This window comes from Giraffa tippelskirchi, chromosome 1 (genome assembly GCF_054371585.1).
Source record: "Giraffa tippelskirchi isolate mGirTip1 chromosome 1, T2T-mGirTip1v1.2.pri, whole genome shotgun sequence".
Lineage (NCBI taxonomy): Eukaryota > Metazoa > Chordata > Mammalia > Artiodactyla > Giraffidae > Giraffa > Giraffa tippelskirchi.
In genome coordinates this window covers 96,527,595-96,540,728 of record NC_137275.1, presented here as the reverse complement: position 1 = coordinate 96,540,728, position 13,134 = coordinate 96,527,595, and the positions used below count along the sequence as shown (strand labels likewise).

At 37.0% G+C, this 13,134-nt stretch overlaps 1 protein-coding gene across 6 annotated transcripts in view; it reads left to right on the top strand.

Annotated features, from left to right (window-relative positions):
* Positions 1-13,134, top strand: part of ZGRF1 (zinc finger GRF-type containing 1) — a 58,036-nt gene that overhangs the window by 22,215 nt on the left and 22,687 nt on the right. For 4 of the 6 annotated variants that reach the window (XM_081484799.1, XM_081484809.1, XM_081484818.1 and 1 more), the window contains 9 exons: positions 1,008-1,110; positions 1,207-1,295; positions 3,641-3,764; positions 5,588-5,643; positions 6,100-6,246; positions 7,199-7,337; positions 7,845-8,029; positions 8,826-9,022; positions 12,468-12,607. In XM_081484799.1, the coding sequence (XP_081340925.1) occupies positions 1,008-1,110; positions 1,207-1,295; positions 3,641-3,764; positions 5,588-5,643; positions 6,100-6,246; positions 7,199-7,337; positions 7,845-8,029; positions 8,826-9,022; positions 12,468-12,607 (1,180 nt within the window). The remainder of the gene's footprint in view (positions 1-1,007; positions 1,111-1,206; positions 1,296-3,640; positions 3,765-5,587; positions 5,644-6,099; positions 6,247-7,198; positions 7,338-7,844; positions 8,030-8,825; positions 9,023-12,467; positions 12,608-13,134) is intronic. The other 2 variants (XM_081484833.1, XM_081484825.1) reach the window with 1 other exon arrangement.

The following is a 13,134-nucleotide window of genomic DNA, read 5'->3' as shown; positions in this document are numbered from 1 at the left end:
GTCATGTTTTATATCCCGAGTTTATAAAAAATGTTCTAAGGCAAAATGACTGGACTTACCTACAGAGATAAGAACTTTTAGAAGTGTGACAGATTGCTTACACACAGCAGTATCTGAACTTTAAAAATTATCTTGTATTCATAAAGTCCCAAGATACTATAATTAACTGTAAGAAGCACCATTATAATGTATGATACTAAGAAATTAACACTAGTCAATTAACATTACACAGTGCTTTTTCACTGCCTTTTTAAAAAATGTGGTAAAAAACACATACTATAAAATTTACAATCTTAACCATTTTATGTGCACACTTTGGTAATGGGAAGTACATTAACAGTGCCATGAAAGAGATCTTCAGAACTTTGTTCACCTTCACTTGGATTTTTAATGTTATATTTAGCAAAAGACTCTTAGATTTATTTGCGCATGGAGTTTTATTGTATATTATGCTGCTTTGTTTTCTTGTCTTTCCATGAATACAATACTTTTTGTTTGAAGTGAAGTGACTTAGCAGTAGCAGCAAACCCTAGTTTGATCTTCTTGAGGGCATATAAATGGTAGAATTGCTTTAATATGTCTAATATTAACAATGTACAAATTCATATTTGTGATCATGATTTGACCAGTATGACTCTTTGCATATAATTGCACTTGCACAGGCAGAGATAACTATGTCACAGTTGTTTAGAGATGTAAAATGTCATTATTTTTAAGGTGTATCCCTATCTCAAAGATATTAAGAGATAAGAAATATGAGCCATAAGAATTGATGAAATACTTTCCCTGAATGGAATTGGCTTCATAACATCTCTTTGTTTTTCTGTGTCTCAAGTTATAACTATAAACTATATATATATATATATATAGTTTATATAAACTATATATATATATAGTTTATATAAACTATATATATATATATATATACACACACACACACAGATAGGTAAAGTTATGGATGTATACACACTTTTTTCTAGACTGATAAATGGATCTCTATTTTCTAGTTCCCAAATGAAGAAAAATTTCCAAAAGGAGATACTAGCTTTACTACTGAAGACAATTTTCAAGTGATAGCTGAGTTTAATAAGGACTTGATTAAAAATGATTGTAAGTATATTATAAATAAAATATAATATTAAAAAGTTATTTGACATTGAACAAACTAGTGTATAAATATTCATGCTTTTCCCCCCACAATTTTAGATTTCCCTCCTAAAGATTCAGACCATTTATATAATTATTTGGATTATAATTTTAAGTCAACAGAGAGGACTTCGTGGGAAAAAACTAAGGTATAATGTAAACAAAGTTGTTTTTCTTTTTGGTTTGTTTGTTTTTGTGGCCACACCCTGCAGCTTGTGGGATTTTAGTTCCATAATTAGGGATTGAACCCAGCCCCGATAGTAAAGCGTTGAGTCCTAACCACTGGACTGCCTGGGAATCCCCTAAACAGTTCTAATAGTTGTGAGTAAAAAATTTTGGTGAATCTTAGAAATGGCAAGTGTAAATACCCTGAGATTGAAGAGCTGGGTGGGTTCAAGAATGTGAATGAAGGCCACAGTAGCTGGATTGTGGAAAGTCACAGGGAAAGCAGTAATCAAATGAAATTGGGAAAGTGAGCAGGACCAGATACACAAAGTCTTGCAGGTCAGATTAAGAGCTTTAATACTGGTCTGTGTTCCATTGGTAAATTACTGAAGGGTTTCAGCAGAAAACTCATTACATTTACATTTTTAAAAGGTTTTGCTGGTTGCTGTGTGGAAGATGGATTTGATGGACACTGTGGTGGAAGCAAGGAAACGAGTTAAAATGAGCTGTATATGATAGTGACTTGAAGAAGAGACTGTGGCAGTGAAAGTATAGAGGAGTTGGTAATTAGATCTAAGATAAATTTTGGAGTCAGAAGCATAGATGTTGCTAGATTGGATGTAGAGAGCAGAGTGAAGGAAGGGGAGGGGAAAGCCTCCTGGATTTCTGACTTAACAAAGTGGACCGAAGTGGGCTTTACTGAGTGGAGTGAGCTGCAGAGCTCTATTAGTCTGCTAGGGCTGCTGTAATGGAGGATGAGTGACGTAAACAACAGAAATTTATTTTGTCACAGTTCTGGAGGGTAGAAGTCCAGGATCAAGTTTCTGATGAGAACTCTATTCCTGGCATATGGACGGCTACCTTCTCACTATGTCCTCATGTATCCTTCCTTGGTATGTGCCCACGGATAAAGAGAGTGCAAGAGAGCGAGAACTCTCTTCTTATAAGGACACTAATTCTGTTGGATCAGGGTACCACTCTTATGGCCTCATTTAGCCTTTATTACCTCTTATAGGCACCATCTCCAAATACAGTCACACTGGGAGACAGGGGGAAGAAAGCAATAATAAAAGGTGCTGTGTCGTACTGGGGACTCACTAAGAGACCTGTAAAACAAAACTCAGGATTGTCCTTCCTGAAGAATAAGAAAAGTAAGGTATTCATACACCAGTTCCCATCTCTCTCTGGCTGAAGGTTACTCCTGGTCGTATTAAGGTTACACCTGGCACGTTTGGCCTGCCCTACCTGCTGTCCCAGCCACTGTCCTCAGACAGAAAAATGTAGATGCTTGAGGTAGGAAGCCTGGGACAGGTAGGGGAGCAATTCCCCAGTTGTAGATGACCTCAGAGATAGGCCAGGGAGACATGGCCAGGACAGCAACAGTGTCTGCTACAAGGGTTAATGGTGGAAATCTTAGGAACTTTTCAGTGGGCTGTGCTTCCTGCCATGCAGAGGAGTCTGGTCTACTGGGAGAGACACAGAAGCGGACTTTCAGAGAAAGAGACAGAGTTAGTGGCAGCAGAAACCCTGATTCCAGCTGGTTTTGAGGTGCTGGGCCCAGTTGTTCTGTTCAATTCATACTAGATTTTTTTTTTCATTGGAGGATAATTGCTTTACAATGTTGTGTTGGTGTCTGCCATACATCAACATGAATCAGCCATAGGTATAAATATGTCCTCTCTCTCTTAACCTGCCTGTCACCTCCCACTCCATCCCACCCCTCTAGGTTATCACAGAGCACTGCAACCCATATTAGATTTTTAAGGTGATTAATTTCTAGAAGTAGCAACAAAATTAAATCCTGTTAGAAGGAGAATAACATAGAGAATAATATGACTGTTCAGATATGGAATATATTTTAAAAAAGTTTATTCCATTTAGAAGCAATATTTTGAAGTTTAGATCAACTGTAGATATACCCTAGACCTGAGGACATAAAGAGAAAGCTGTTCAGGCCTTGGGTTTGCAGGAAGTGTTACCTTCACAGCTCCAGACATGAGGTCTGCTTAAGCCTGTGTCCCTAAGACTGGAACCTGATCTTCACAACCAAATCCCTGTAACTTGTATCAATCCAAATCAGAATCTGACCCATTTCAAATAAATCCAACAGGTTTTATGTTCTGTGTTTCACTTTCTATTATCCTTGTTTATTTTAGTGCATTTATGCTATCCTGCCCCTTTTGGAAGAAACTTTGCCCCACTATAGCTCTACACAATGTGCTTGAAAGCATTGTTTTTATAATACAGTTACTAGAATTTGTTCAAACTATAGGGAAAAAATGCAATAAGAGGATTTTGGTCTGTAGTTTCGTCTCTTCTTTCTGGATAGGTGGCGTCACCAGGGCAGAAGATCTCAACGTTAAGCCCTGTTTCTTCTTTATCTTTTAACTCGAGAGATGATGACTTCATGCTAGAATTCTCTGAGGAGTCCCTGAAAGCACAAACTTTACCTGGTAATCTTCACTTTCTCAACATAGATAATTGCTCCCGTATGGTTCTAATCTATCTGTCCATGTAAAATGAAATGTTTTATTTGAGAGATTGCTACTAAACTAAAAATAATCTTGAAAGCAGACTCAGTGTCTTATACCCTCACATCTTCCCACACTCTGCTTTGACTTTTTCTGTTGAGGATGGCTCTTACTTCCAAATCCAATACTCCCTTCTAGCTCTCTGGTACCTTCTTCTTTATCCTCTCATCTTCTCATCTCAGACCTGTACCATTGCCAACAATTCTCACAGCTGTAACTCCAGAGCCTGGCCCCTCTGTAGCCCCTTCCCCTCCCAGGGAACGGGTTCATTGTGAATGTCAATCATGGTTGACCTTCTCATAGCCTCTTGGCTTCCCCTGTTTTGCTTTGGGATCCTGGCATTATCAGGGAGCTCTTCAGCTCTTCTGCCTCACCTGCAGTCTCAGGCTTCTGTGTCTTCATACATCACACCTCTTCCCTGTGAGTGATTTCCTGCTTCTTGATAAGATAATACATCTATAGGATCTCTTCCACTAACTTTTCTGTTGCTCTCTCTTTTCTTGTAATCTCATCAATGTATCTTCCCTTGATTCTGAAGTTAGGTTGAGTGAGGAGTAAAGTTGTAGGTAATTTTTTGGTCACGGGTGGATGATATAAAAATAAAAGCTGTAAAGTGTCTGGATAATTGGGTTGGAGAAGGTTTAGTGGGTGTGGATGGTAGAGGAAACAAGGTAGGAAAGAGTCAGTATGGGAAGAGTGAGTGTCTAAAACAAGAGAAGTGACAGTGACATAGATGATTTACACAGTTCTACCATGACTTTTACTGTTTAATCAGGTTTTAACTTTTCTGTCAATGTTGCTTAATCAGTTTGTTAGGATTACATCATAACACTTTACAAAAGAATGTCATTGACTTACCTGCTGTCCTGCTACCTTCCCAAGTGACCTCCAGGGTTTATTTCCAACAAAACAGAAACTCTGTCAAGAAGGAACATTATTATAAAATAGGAAACCATAGCATTTTAGGTAAAAACTTTAAGCTTATATAGTTCTCATGCAGTATTACTATTTATTCAGCAAATGTTACCGCTTTTAATATTTTCAGGAATATATCAACTACAATGATGCTGAAAGGAATTCTAAAATTCAGCCAAAATCTGCCATAACATGAGTTTACCGCAGTTGAACTCCTATCATGTAACAATTTATCAAAATAAAACTAAAAGTCTTCTTTACCCTGCAGGTCAACATATTAATCCATGAGTGTAATAAATATATAAGAGAGGTTACAACACATCAATAAATAAACCTTGAACTTCAGTCTCTGGAGAAGGAATATAAAGTTGAGAACAAAACCTAGGTTTGGTTTCTTGTCTTAACTGCCAATTGGTAGTTATGTTACCTCTAGGCCTTGGTTGGCAGCCTCATCTGTAAAGTGAGAATGATGAATCTCTTCTTGGTTGTAAAGTACTTCAAGTACTTTACAGTGTTATATAAATATAATGCAGTATTTAGGGGGGTAGGTGTGATGGTGGTGGTGAGTGGAAATTATTAGCTAAGAAAGAAGAGAAAAAGAGAAGGATTTCAAGTTTATCAACCTTAAAAAATTTTCAGAGTCTAAAATTAAGTTTGAAATCTTTATTTTTTTGAGACTAAAACCACTAAAATTTTTTAAAAGAAAATGTGATTTTCTTTTTCTGGTACAAGGCATGTTGGTACTTTCTGCTTTTTGGTATGGATACCCACTGTTTTCTAAAGATTGAGTGATATCTGTAATACATTTTTAATTAGCTCTTTTTTTTCAGTAATGAAAAAATCAAGTTCTCTGGAGAATAAGAACCTTCAAAGGCTTTCCTTTGTAGTAAGTAGAACCCGAGCTCCACTTATTACTTTGCCCCCTGCCAGTGGGCCACCTGACTTAGATTCTTGTTCATATATGATGGACTGTGACAGGCAAAAGTCTTCTGGTTCTCCCATATTCAGCTTGTGTGAAGAGTCAGCAGTTCCTTCTTTTAGCTTTGGGCCCAAGGACCAAAGTGAAGCTTCTTTCTCTAACAAATCTAGGGAAGTGACTCCAAGTGATGTTTCATTTCTTGATAATACATCTACTCAAAGCAAGTGGCTGAAATATCAAAATATACGCCAGTGCAACTTGAATACTCTAAACAGAGTTGATGAGAAAGTAACAGATGGCTTCTTTGCTGAGGCTGTTTCTGGGATGCATTTTAGTAACACAGGTGAAAGAGAGAGTGATGCTGTGAATGAAAGTTCTTTAGACTCTGTGCATTTACAAATGATAAAACACATGCTTCAACAGCAGCAGCAAGATTTTAGCAGTCAAGATTCGGTTTGCAGAAAGAAGGCATTTTCTTTGAATATAAACCAGGCTTCTAAGAATGAGGAAATTCAAAATATGTTAGGAGAGTATGCCTGCTACAACTGCAGTGTAATGGGAGATTTACAGGTGAGGAAATGTACCACTGTTTTCTTGGTGCATCTTTTCCAGTACTTATCTGAATTTCAGCAAAAGAATTACCAAAGACATATAGGTGAAATGATTTTAGTCTTGAAGCCAGTGGCTTTGGGGCTTTTTTTTAGAGTTTTCCAAAACTCTTGCTACAGTCACATTTTTTTAAAAAATTCTTTTTATTTATTTAATGAATTTATTTGGCTGTACCACGTCTTAGTTGTGGCCTATGGGATCTTAGTTCCCTGATCAGGAAGCAAACCCAGGCTCCCTGCAGTGGGAGCATGGAGTCTTAGCCACTGGACCACCAGGAAAGTCTCAGTCACATCTTCTTTGACTTGAGACCTTTCTAGAGGTTGTAAACACTAAATTACATATTTGAAAGTGTCTGGTGCAGTATCTGGCACATAAAAGGTACTTAAATTATAGTTCTGTTTCCACCATCATTCCCACTGCTACTATTACTATTATTTTCATTTTTTACTATCAGCTCAGTTTTGATTATTTTCATTTCACTATCAGCTCAGTTTTGCTGACCAGATCATTATTAGGGTAAAGATGCTACGGTTCATGGGGTCGCAAAGAGTCGGACACAACTGAGCAACTGAACTGAACTGAACATCTTATTTACATTGGTTATGAACAATTCTTACTATAGTTGTGACCAGAAGTAGAGATACGTAATGATTCATTCGCATCAGTTACATTTTTCCTACAAAAATACTTAAAAACTTATTAAGGGGCAGACAAGAAGAGTTAGTCTTATTTATCATTAGAAGTGCCATGTCATAGCCTTTCCTGCTCTATTCAATTTCTCATTTAAAATTAGAAATTGATTTTCATGGATTCTGGAAATCAAAAGAAAAATTTAATATTATCTATAGAATTTGCTTATTAGTAAACAGTATTTTTTGGAGTTATTGTAATAACTTGAATTATTGCATTTCAGGAGGTAAATGACTCTGAGCTATGCTTCCCAAGTGGGCAGAAAGTAAAATCTGCATGTCTTCCCCAAAGACAAATTCACATACCAGCTGTTTTTCAGTCTCCTGCTCATTATAAGCAGATTTTTACATCTTGTCTCACAGGTATGAGACAAGATTTTTTTAAATTTTATTATGATTGATCGCTGCTTAATTTCAATAGTATAACTGTGAGAAAGTGTAGTATCTTATGAATTTTTACATTAAATTTGTACTTGAGATTTGCTATTTTCTATATATTTAACCCAGGTTTTGACAGTAACTTATATTTTAATTTCAGATCAAAATTGAGTTTTAAGAGTGGGAAATGACAGCATTATCTTTTTCAAGATGTAGTGTAAAAATTTTTTTAAAACTAAAAGTGTTAAAGGTAGTTTTGATAAATCAAGTAGGAAATTTTAAGTATGGTGTATGATTAGTTTTGACTTTTTTTATACAAGAGTAATACTCGTCTTTTTAAAAGTGGATGTTAACGTTATGTTACAGTTTACTCTGTCAAAAGGCCATTTCAGATTTAACTAATAGTACATATCTGATACAAACATGAAATTATTTTGTATTTAATTTTCATCTGTATATATTTTTAAATTACCTTTAAAAAATTTTTTGTAGAACATTTAAATATATTGCTATTTGGATTGGCACAAAGGTTGCACAAAGCTCTTTCAAAAGTTGACATATCATTTTACACATCATCAAATGGAGACAAACTGAAAAATGTAGAAAATAATGTGCCATCCTGCCATCATCAGCAGCCTGCAAAATTGGTCATGGTTAAAAAGGAAGGTCCAAATAAGGTATTTTTCCCTCTTCCCCTCCTTTTATTAGACTTATTTGTTTATAAAAGGCTTGGTACCTGTTGCTTTACAAAAAGCTTAAAGTGTTAAGTCTTGACTAGGAGTCTTCTGCTTGAGGCATTAGTAACTAATATATAGTAAACACTCCGTACATTTCTCCTGAAAGATGATCTGCATTTGAGGATACAAAAATATGAGTTAAGATCAGCTTTCAGATTGCTTGGGAACTTGCTGCATAGTAGTAGATGGAGAAAAAGATGTAAAAGGAAATTTTATATAATACTGGAATTTATAAAATAAGAGGGATGAGCAAATTACAGGAAGGGCACTGAGAAGGGAATATGTCCCAACCTGAGGGCTTAGAGAATGCAGAGATGAGCCTGAAGAAAGTAAGTGCTGAAATGAAACTGGTCTCTAGTACGAGTAACAAAACTGATAAGGCCAGAGGAATAGAGAAGCATACTGACTTAATCATATTGCTGATAACATTATATGGAAGAAGTTCAGTTAGTACAATGTGTGTAATGTTGACTGATGGTTTGTACTCATAACTATACTTTCACTCATAATACAACTTTCCGCCACTGCTTGCATATTCCACTTCTTTGTTAGTTGAGTATGTAAATTTGGATTTAAATTTAAATTTAGTTGCAAAAGGAAGAATTCATAAATAATATTGGAGAAGTCTCCAAGCAGCCTTTAGAAAAGTCTTGACAAACATAGTACTAAAAACAGTAAAATAAATAAATAAAAATATTATTTTTCTCACCAAGTTTCAATATCTTTGTCCCCTCAGGGTCGTCTCTTCTATACCTGTGATGGACCCAAAGCTGACCAATGCAAATTTTTTAAGTGGTTTGAAGAAATGACCCCAGGATATTTAACACAGGAAAAATCTCTACCTAGCATGGTTTTAAGTGATATAAAAAGTATTGGCTTCTACTTAAGAAGTCAAAAGATACCCCTCTATGAGGAATGCCAACTTTTGGTGAGGTATGTTTTATGATGCTAAGTAACTGCCTCTAATTGTATCAAAATAGTCAGTTCAGTCGCTCAGTCGTGTCCAACTCTTTGCGACCCCATGAATCGCAGCACGCCAGGCTTCCCTGTCCATCACCAACTCCCGGAGTCTACCCAAACCCATGCCCATCTAGTCAGTGATACCATCCAGCCATCTCATCCTTTGTCATCCCCTTCTCCTCCTGCCCCCAATCCTTCCCAGCATTAAGGTCTTTCCAATGAGTCAACTCTTCGCATGAGGTGGCCAAAGTATTGGAGTTTCAGCTTCAACATCAGTCCTTCCAATGAGCACCCAGGACTGATCTCCTTTAGGATGGACTGGTTGGATCTTCTTGGAGTCCAAGGGAGTCTCAAGAGTCTTCTCCAACACCACAGTTCAAAAGCATCAATTCTTCGGTGCTCAGCTTTCTTCACCATCCAACTCTCACATCCATACATGACTACTGGAAAAATCAAAATAGTAACCTCACGGAATTATCACCAGTTTTCAAAGAGATTGAGTTAGGAAAAATATCTAAAAGATACCTCAGTTTTTATAACTATAAGATGGGAATAATTCTCTAAAGCTGTTTTTGGTCCCCTCTAAATATTGAGCAGATGTTTGGGGTGGCTCAGTGGTAAAATATCTGCCTGCGAATACAGGAAATATATGTTTGATCCCTGGGTCAGGAAGATCCCCTGGAGAAAGAAATGGTAACCCACTCAGGTATTCTTACCTGGAAAATCCCATGGACAGAGGAGCCTGGTGGGTTACAGTCCGTAGGGTCACAAAGAGTCGACACAACTTAGCAACTAAACCACCTTAAACATTGAGCGGTGTCAGCAATATCAGGATTACTAGCAGGAATGCCATTTTTCTAACCACTTTTACATTAATCATAATCCTAAGGAAAACTCTGTGAAACAAATCCCAAGAATAATTTGTATCAGTGCAGGGTAATATATAGTGATCATTCACAAACCTCAACTACATAGTTTATAGGATCATAGAATGCTACTTTTTGGAAACAGTCATTGTAAAAGTTGAATTACCCAAAAAGTAAAATAATGAGCATTTGGATGGTAATTTAATAATAACAGCATTTATTGGGAGCTGGTATATGTCAGGTACTCTTCTAAACACTCTGCAATATTATTTCATTTAATAGTCATAAGTTATAAGCTTTGGAAATACAATCTATTATTCCATTTTACAGTTACAGAAACTGAAGTATTCTATCTTTTAGATACTATTCCTATCTGTCTCTTTTAAAAGTAATGATGTTTCTGTGAGGCTTGTCTTTGACACAGTATATTTTTATTGTGTATATACATATGAAAGTGACCTTCCCAGATGGCTCAGTGGTTAAGAACTCACCTGCCAATGCACGAGGAGAAAGAGATGCAGGTTTGATCCCTGGGTCAGGAAGATCCCCTGGAGAAGAAAATGGCAACCCACTCCAGTATTCTTGCCTGGGAAATCTCATGGACAGAGGAGCCTGTTTGGCTACAGTCCAGTTCAGTTCAGTTCAGTTGCTCAGTCATGTTGGACTCTTTCCGACTCCATGGACTGCAGCATGCCAGGCTTCCCTGTCCATCACCAACTCCCAGAGCTTGCTCAAACTCATGTCCATTGAGTCGGTGATGCCATCCAACCATCTCATCCTCTGTTGTCTCCTTCTCCTCCTGCCTTTAATCTTTCCCAGCATCACAGTCTTTTCAAATGAGTCAGTTCTTTGTATCAGGTGGCCAAAGTATTGGAGTTTCAGCTTCAGCATCAGTCCTTCCAATGAATATTCAGGACTGATCTCCTTTAGGATGGACTGGTTGGATCTCCTTGCAGTCCAAGGGACTCTCAAGATTCTTCTCCAACACCTCAGTTCAAAAGAATCAATTCTTTGGTGCTCAGCTTTCTTTATAGTCCAATTCTCACATCCATACATGACCACTGGAAAAACCATAGCCTTGACTAGGCAGACCTTTGTTGGCAAAGTAATGTCTCTGCTTTTTAATATGCTGTCTAGGTTGGTTATAGCTTTTCTTCCAAGGAGCAAGCATCTTTTAATTTCATGGCTGCAGTCACCATCTGCAGTGATTTTGGAGCCCAAGGAAATAAAGTCTGCCACTGTTTCCATTGTTTCCCCATCTATTTGCCATGAAGTGATAGGACCGGATGCCTGATCTTCTTTTTCTGAGTGTTGAGTTTTAAGCCAGCTTTTCAACTCTCCTCTTTCACTTTCATCAAGAGGCTCTTTAGTTCTTCGCTTTCTTCCATAAGGATGGTGTCATCTGCATGTCTGGGGTTATTGATATTTCTCCCAGCAGTCTTGATTCCAGTTTGTGATTCATCCAGCCCAGCATTTCTCATAATGCACGCCGCATATAAATTAAATAAGCAGGGTGACAATATACAGCCATGACATACTCCTTTCCCAATTTGGAACCAGTCTGTTGTTCCATGTCCAGTTCTAACTGTTGCTTCTTGACCTGCATACAGATTTCTCAGGAGGCAGATAAGGTGGTCTGGTGTTCCCATCTCTTTCAGAATTTTCCACAGTTTATTGTGATCCACACAGTCAAAGGCTTTGGCATAGTCAGTAAAGCAGAAACAGATGTTTTCCTGGAACTCTCTTGCTTTTTTGATGATCCAGTGGATATTGTCTATTTGATCTCTGGTTCCTCTGCCTTTTCTAAATCCAGCTTGAACATCTGGAATTACATGGTTACAGTCCATGGGGGCTACATTCCCTGGGGTCACAAAAGATTCGGACATGACTTAGTGACTAATCAGAACAACAATATATAAAAGCATATAAACATACACAGTCTTTGGATCTTTCCTCTTCATACTCTATTTTAAAGAAATTTTTTAAAAAACATTTGTACTTTCAAACTTCCAGTTGCAAAATAAATAAGTCCTGCAGATGTAATATACAGCATGGTCACTGTGGTTAATATTATTTTACTGTATATTTGAAAGTTGATAAGAGAGTAAGAGTTCTCATTATTACACGAAAAAAATTTTATTTAAAAAAATTTTATACATGCAATGAGTTCTTTAGTGCTTTTTAAAAAAATTCAATATATTTATATATTTGGTATGCCTTGCAGCATGTGGGATCTTAGTTCCCCCACCAGGGATCAAACCCAAGTCCCCTGCAGTGAATTCTTGGAATCCTAATCACTGGGCCACCAGGGAATTCCCCTTAATTTATTTAAAAATAAACAAAAACACTTCATCCATTCTTTTCACAAGAAAAAACATTGTGACTGTGTGGTGATGGATGTTAACTGTACTTATTATGGTGATAATTTCACAGTATACACATAAATCATGATGTTGTACACCTGGAATAATATAGTGTATGTCAATTACATCTCAAAAAAGACTTCAAACCTTAATATTCAAATTCAGTTTTGTCTCTTACTCATTTTGCAGAAAAGGATTCGATTTTCAAAGAAAACGGTATGGTAAACTAAAGAAGTTTACTACTGTAGATCCTGAATTTTATAATGAACCTAAGAGCAAACTTTATCTTAAACTGAGTCGGAAAGAAAGTTCGTCTGCTTACAGCAAAGGTGAGTTGATCTAATGATGCTGTGACTGTGTCTAGCCTTGTAGCTCAGTTATATGTGTGTTGTGCTGTGTGCTCAAGTTGCTCAGTCGTGTGCAACTCTTTTATGACCCCATGGACTGTAGCCCTCCAGGCTCCTCTGTCTATTGAATTTTCCAGGCGATAAGACTGGAGTGGGTTGCCATTTCCTCCTCCAGGGGATCTTCCTGACCCAGAGATTGAACCTGAGTCTCCTGTGTCTCCTGTACTGGCAGGCAGATTCTTTACCACTGAGCCACCTGGAAGTCCCATCTCAGTTACATACAGCTCTGTAAATTCTTTGTTAAAGAGATTTTTAAAAGTACAGTTTCATAGTATATATTGTGAATTACTGTATAATAAACCATTTCTTTTGAAAAAAGCATATTTTTTTCTCCCCTCATACCTAGAAAATATATTTTAAATTTTATTTTTTAAAAAACTTTATTATAGGCTGCCAAAAACTGTTTAATTTTGTTTAAAAAGTCACATGAGTTCTTGGCATCGTAAGTA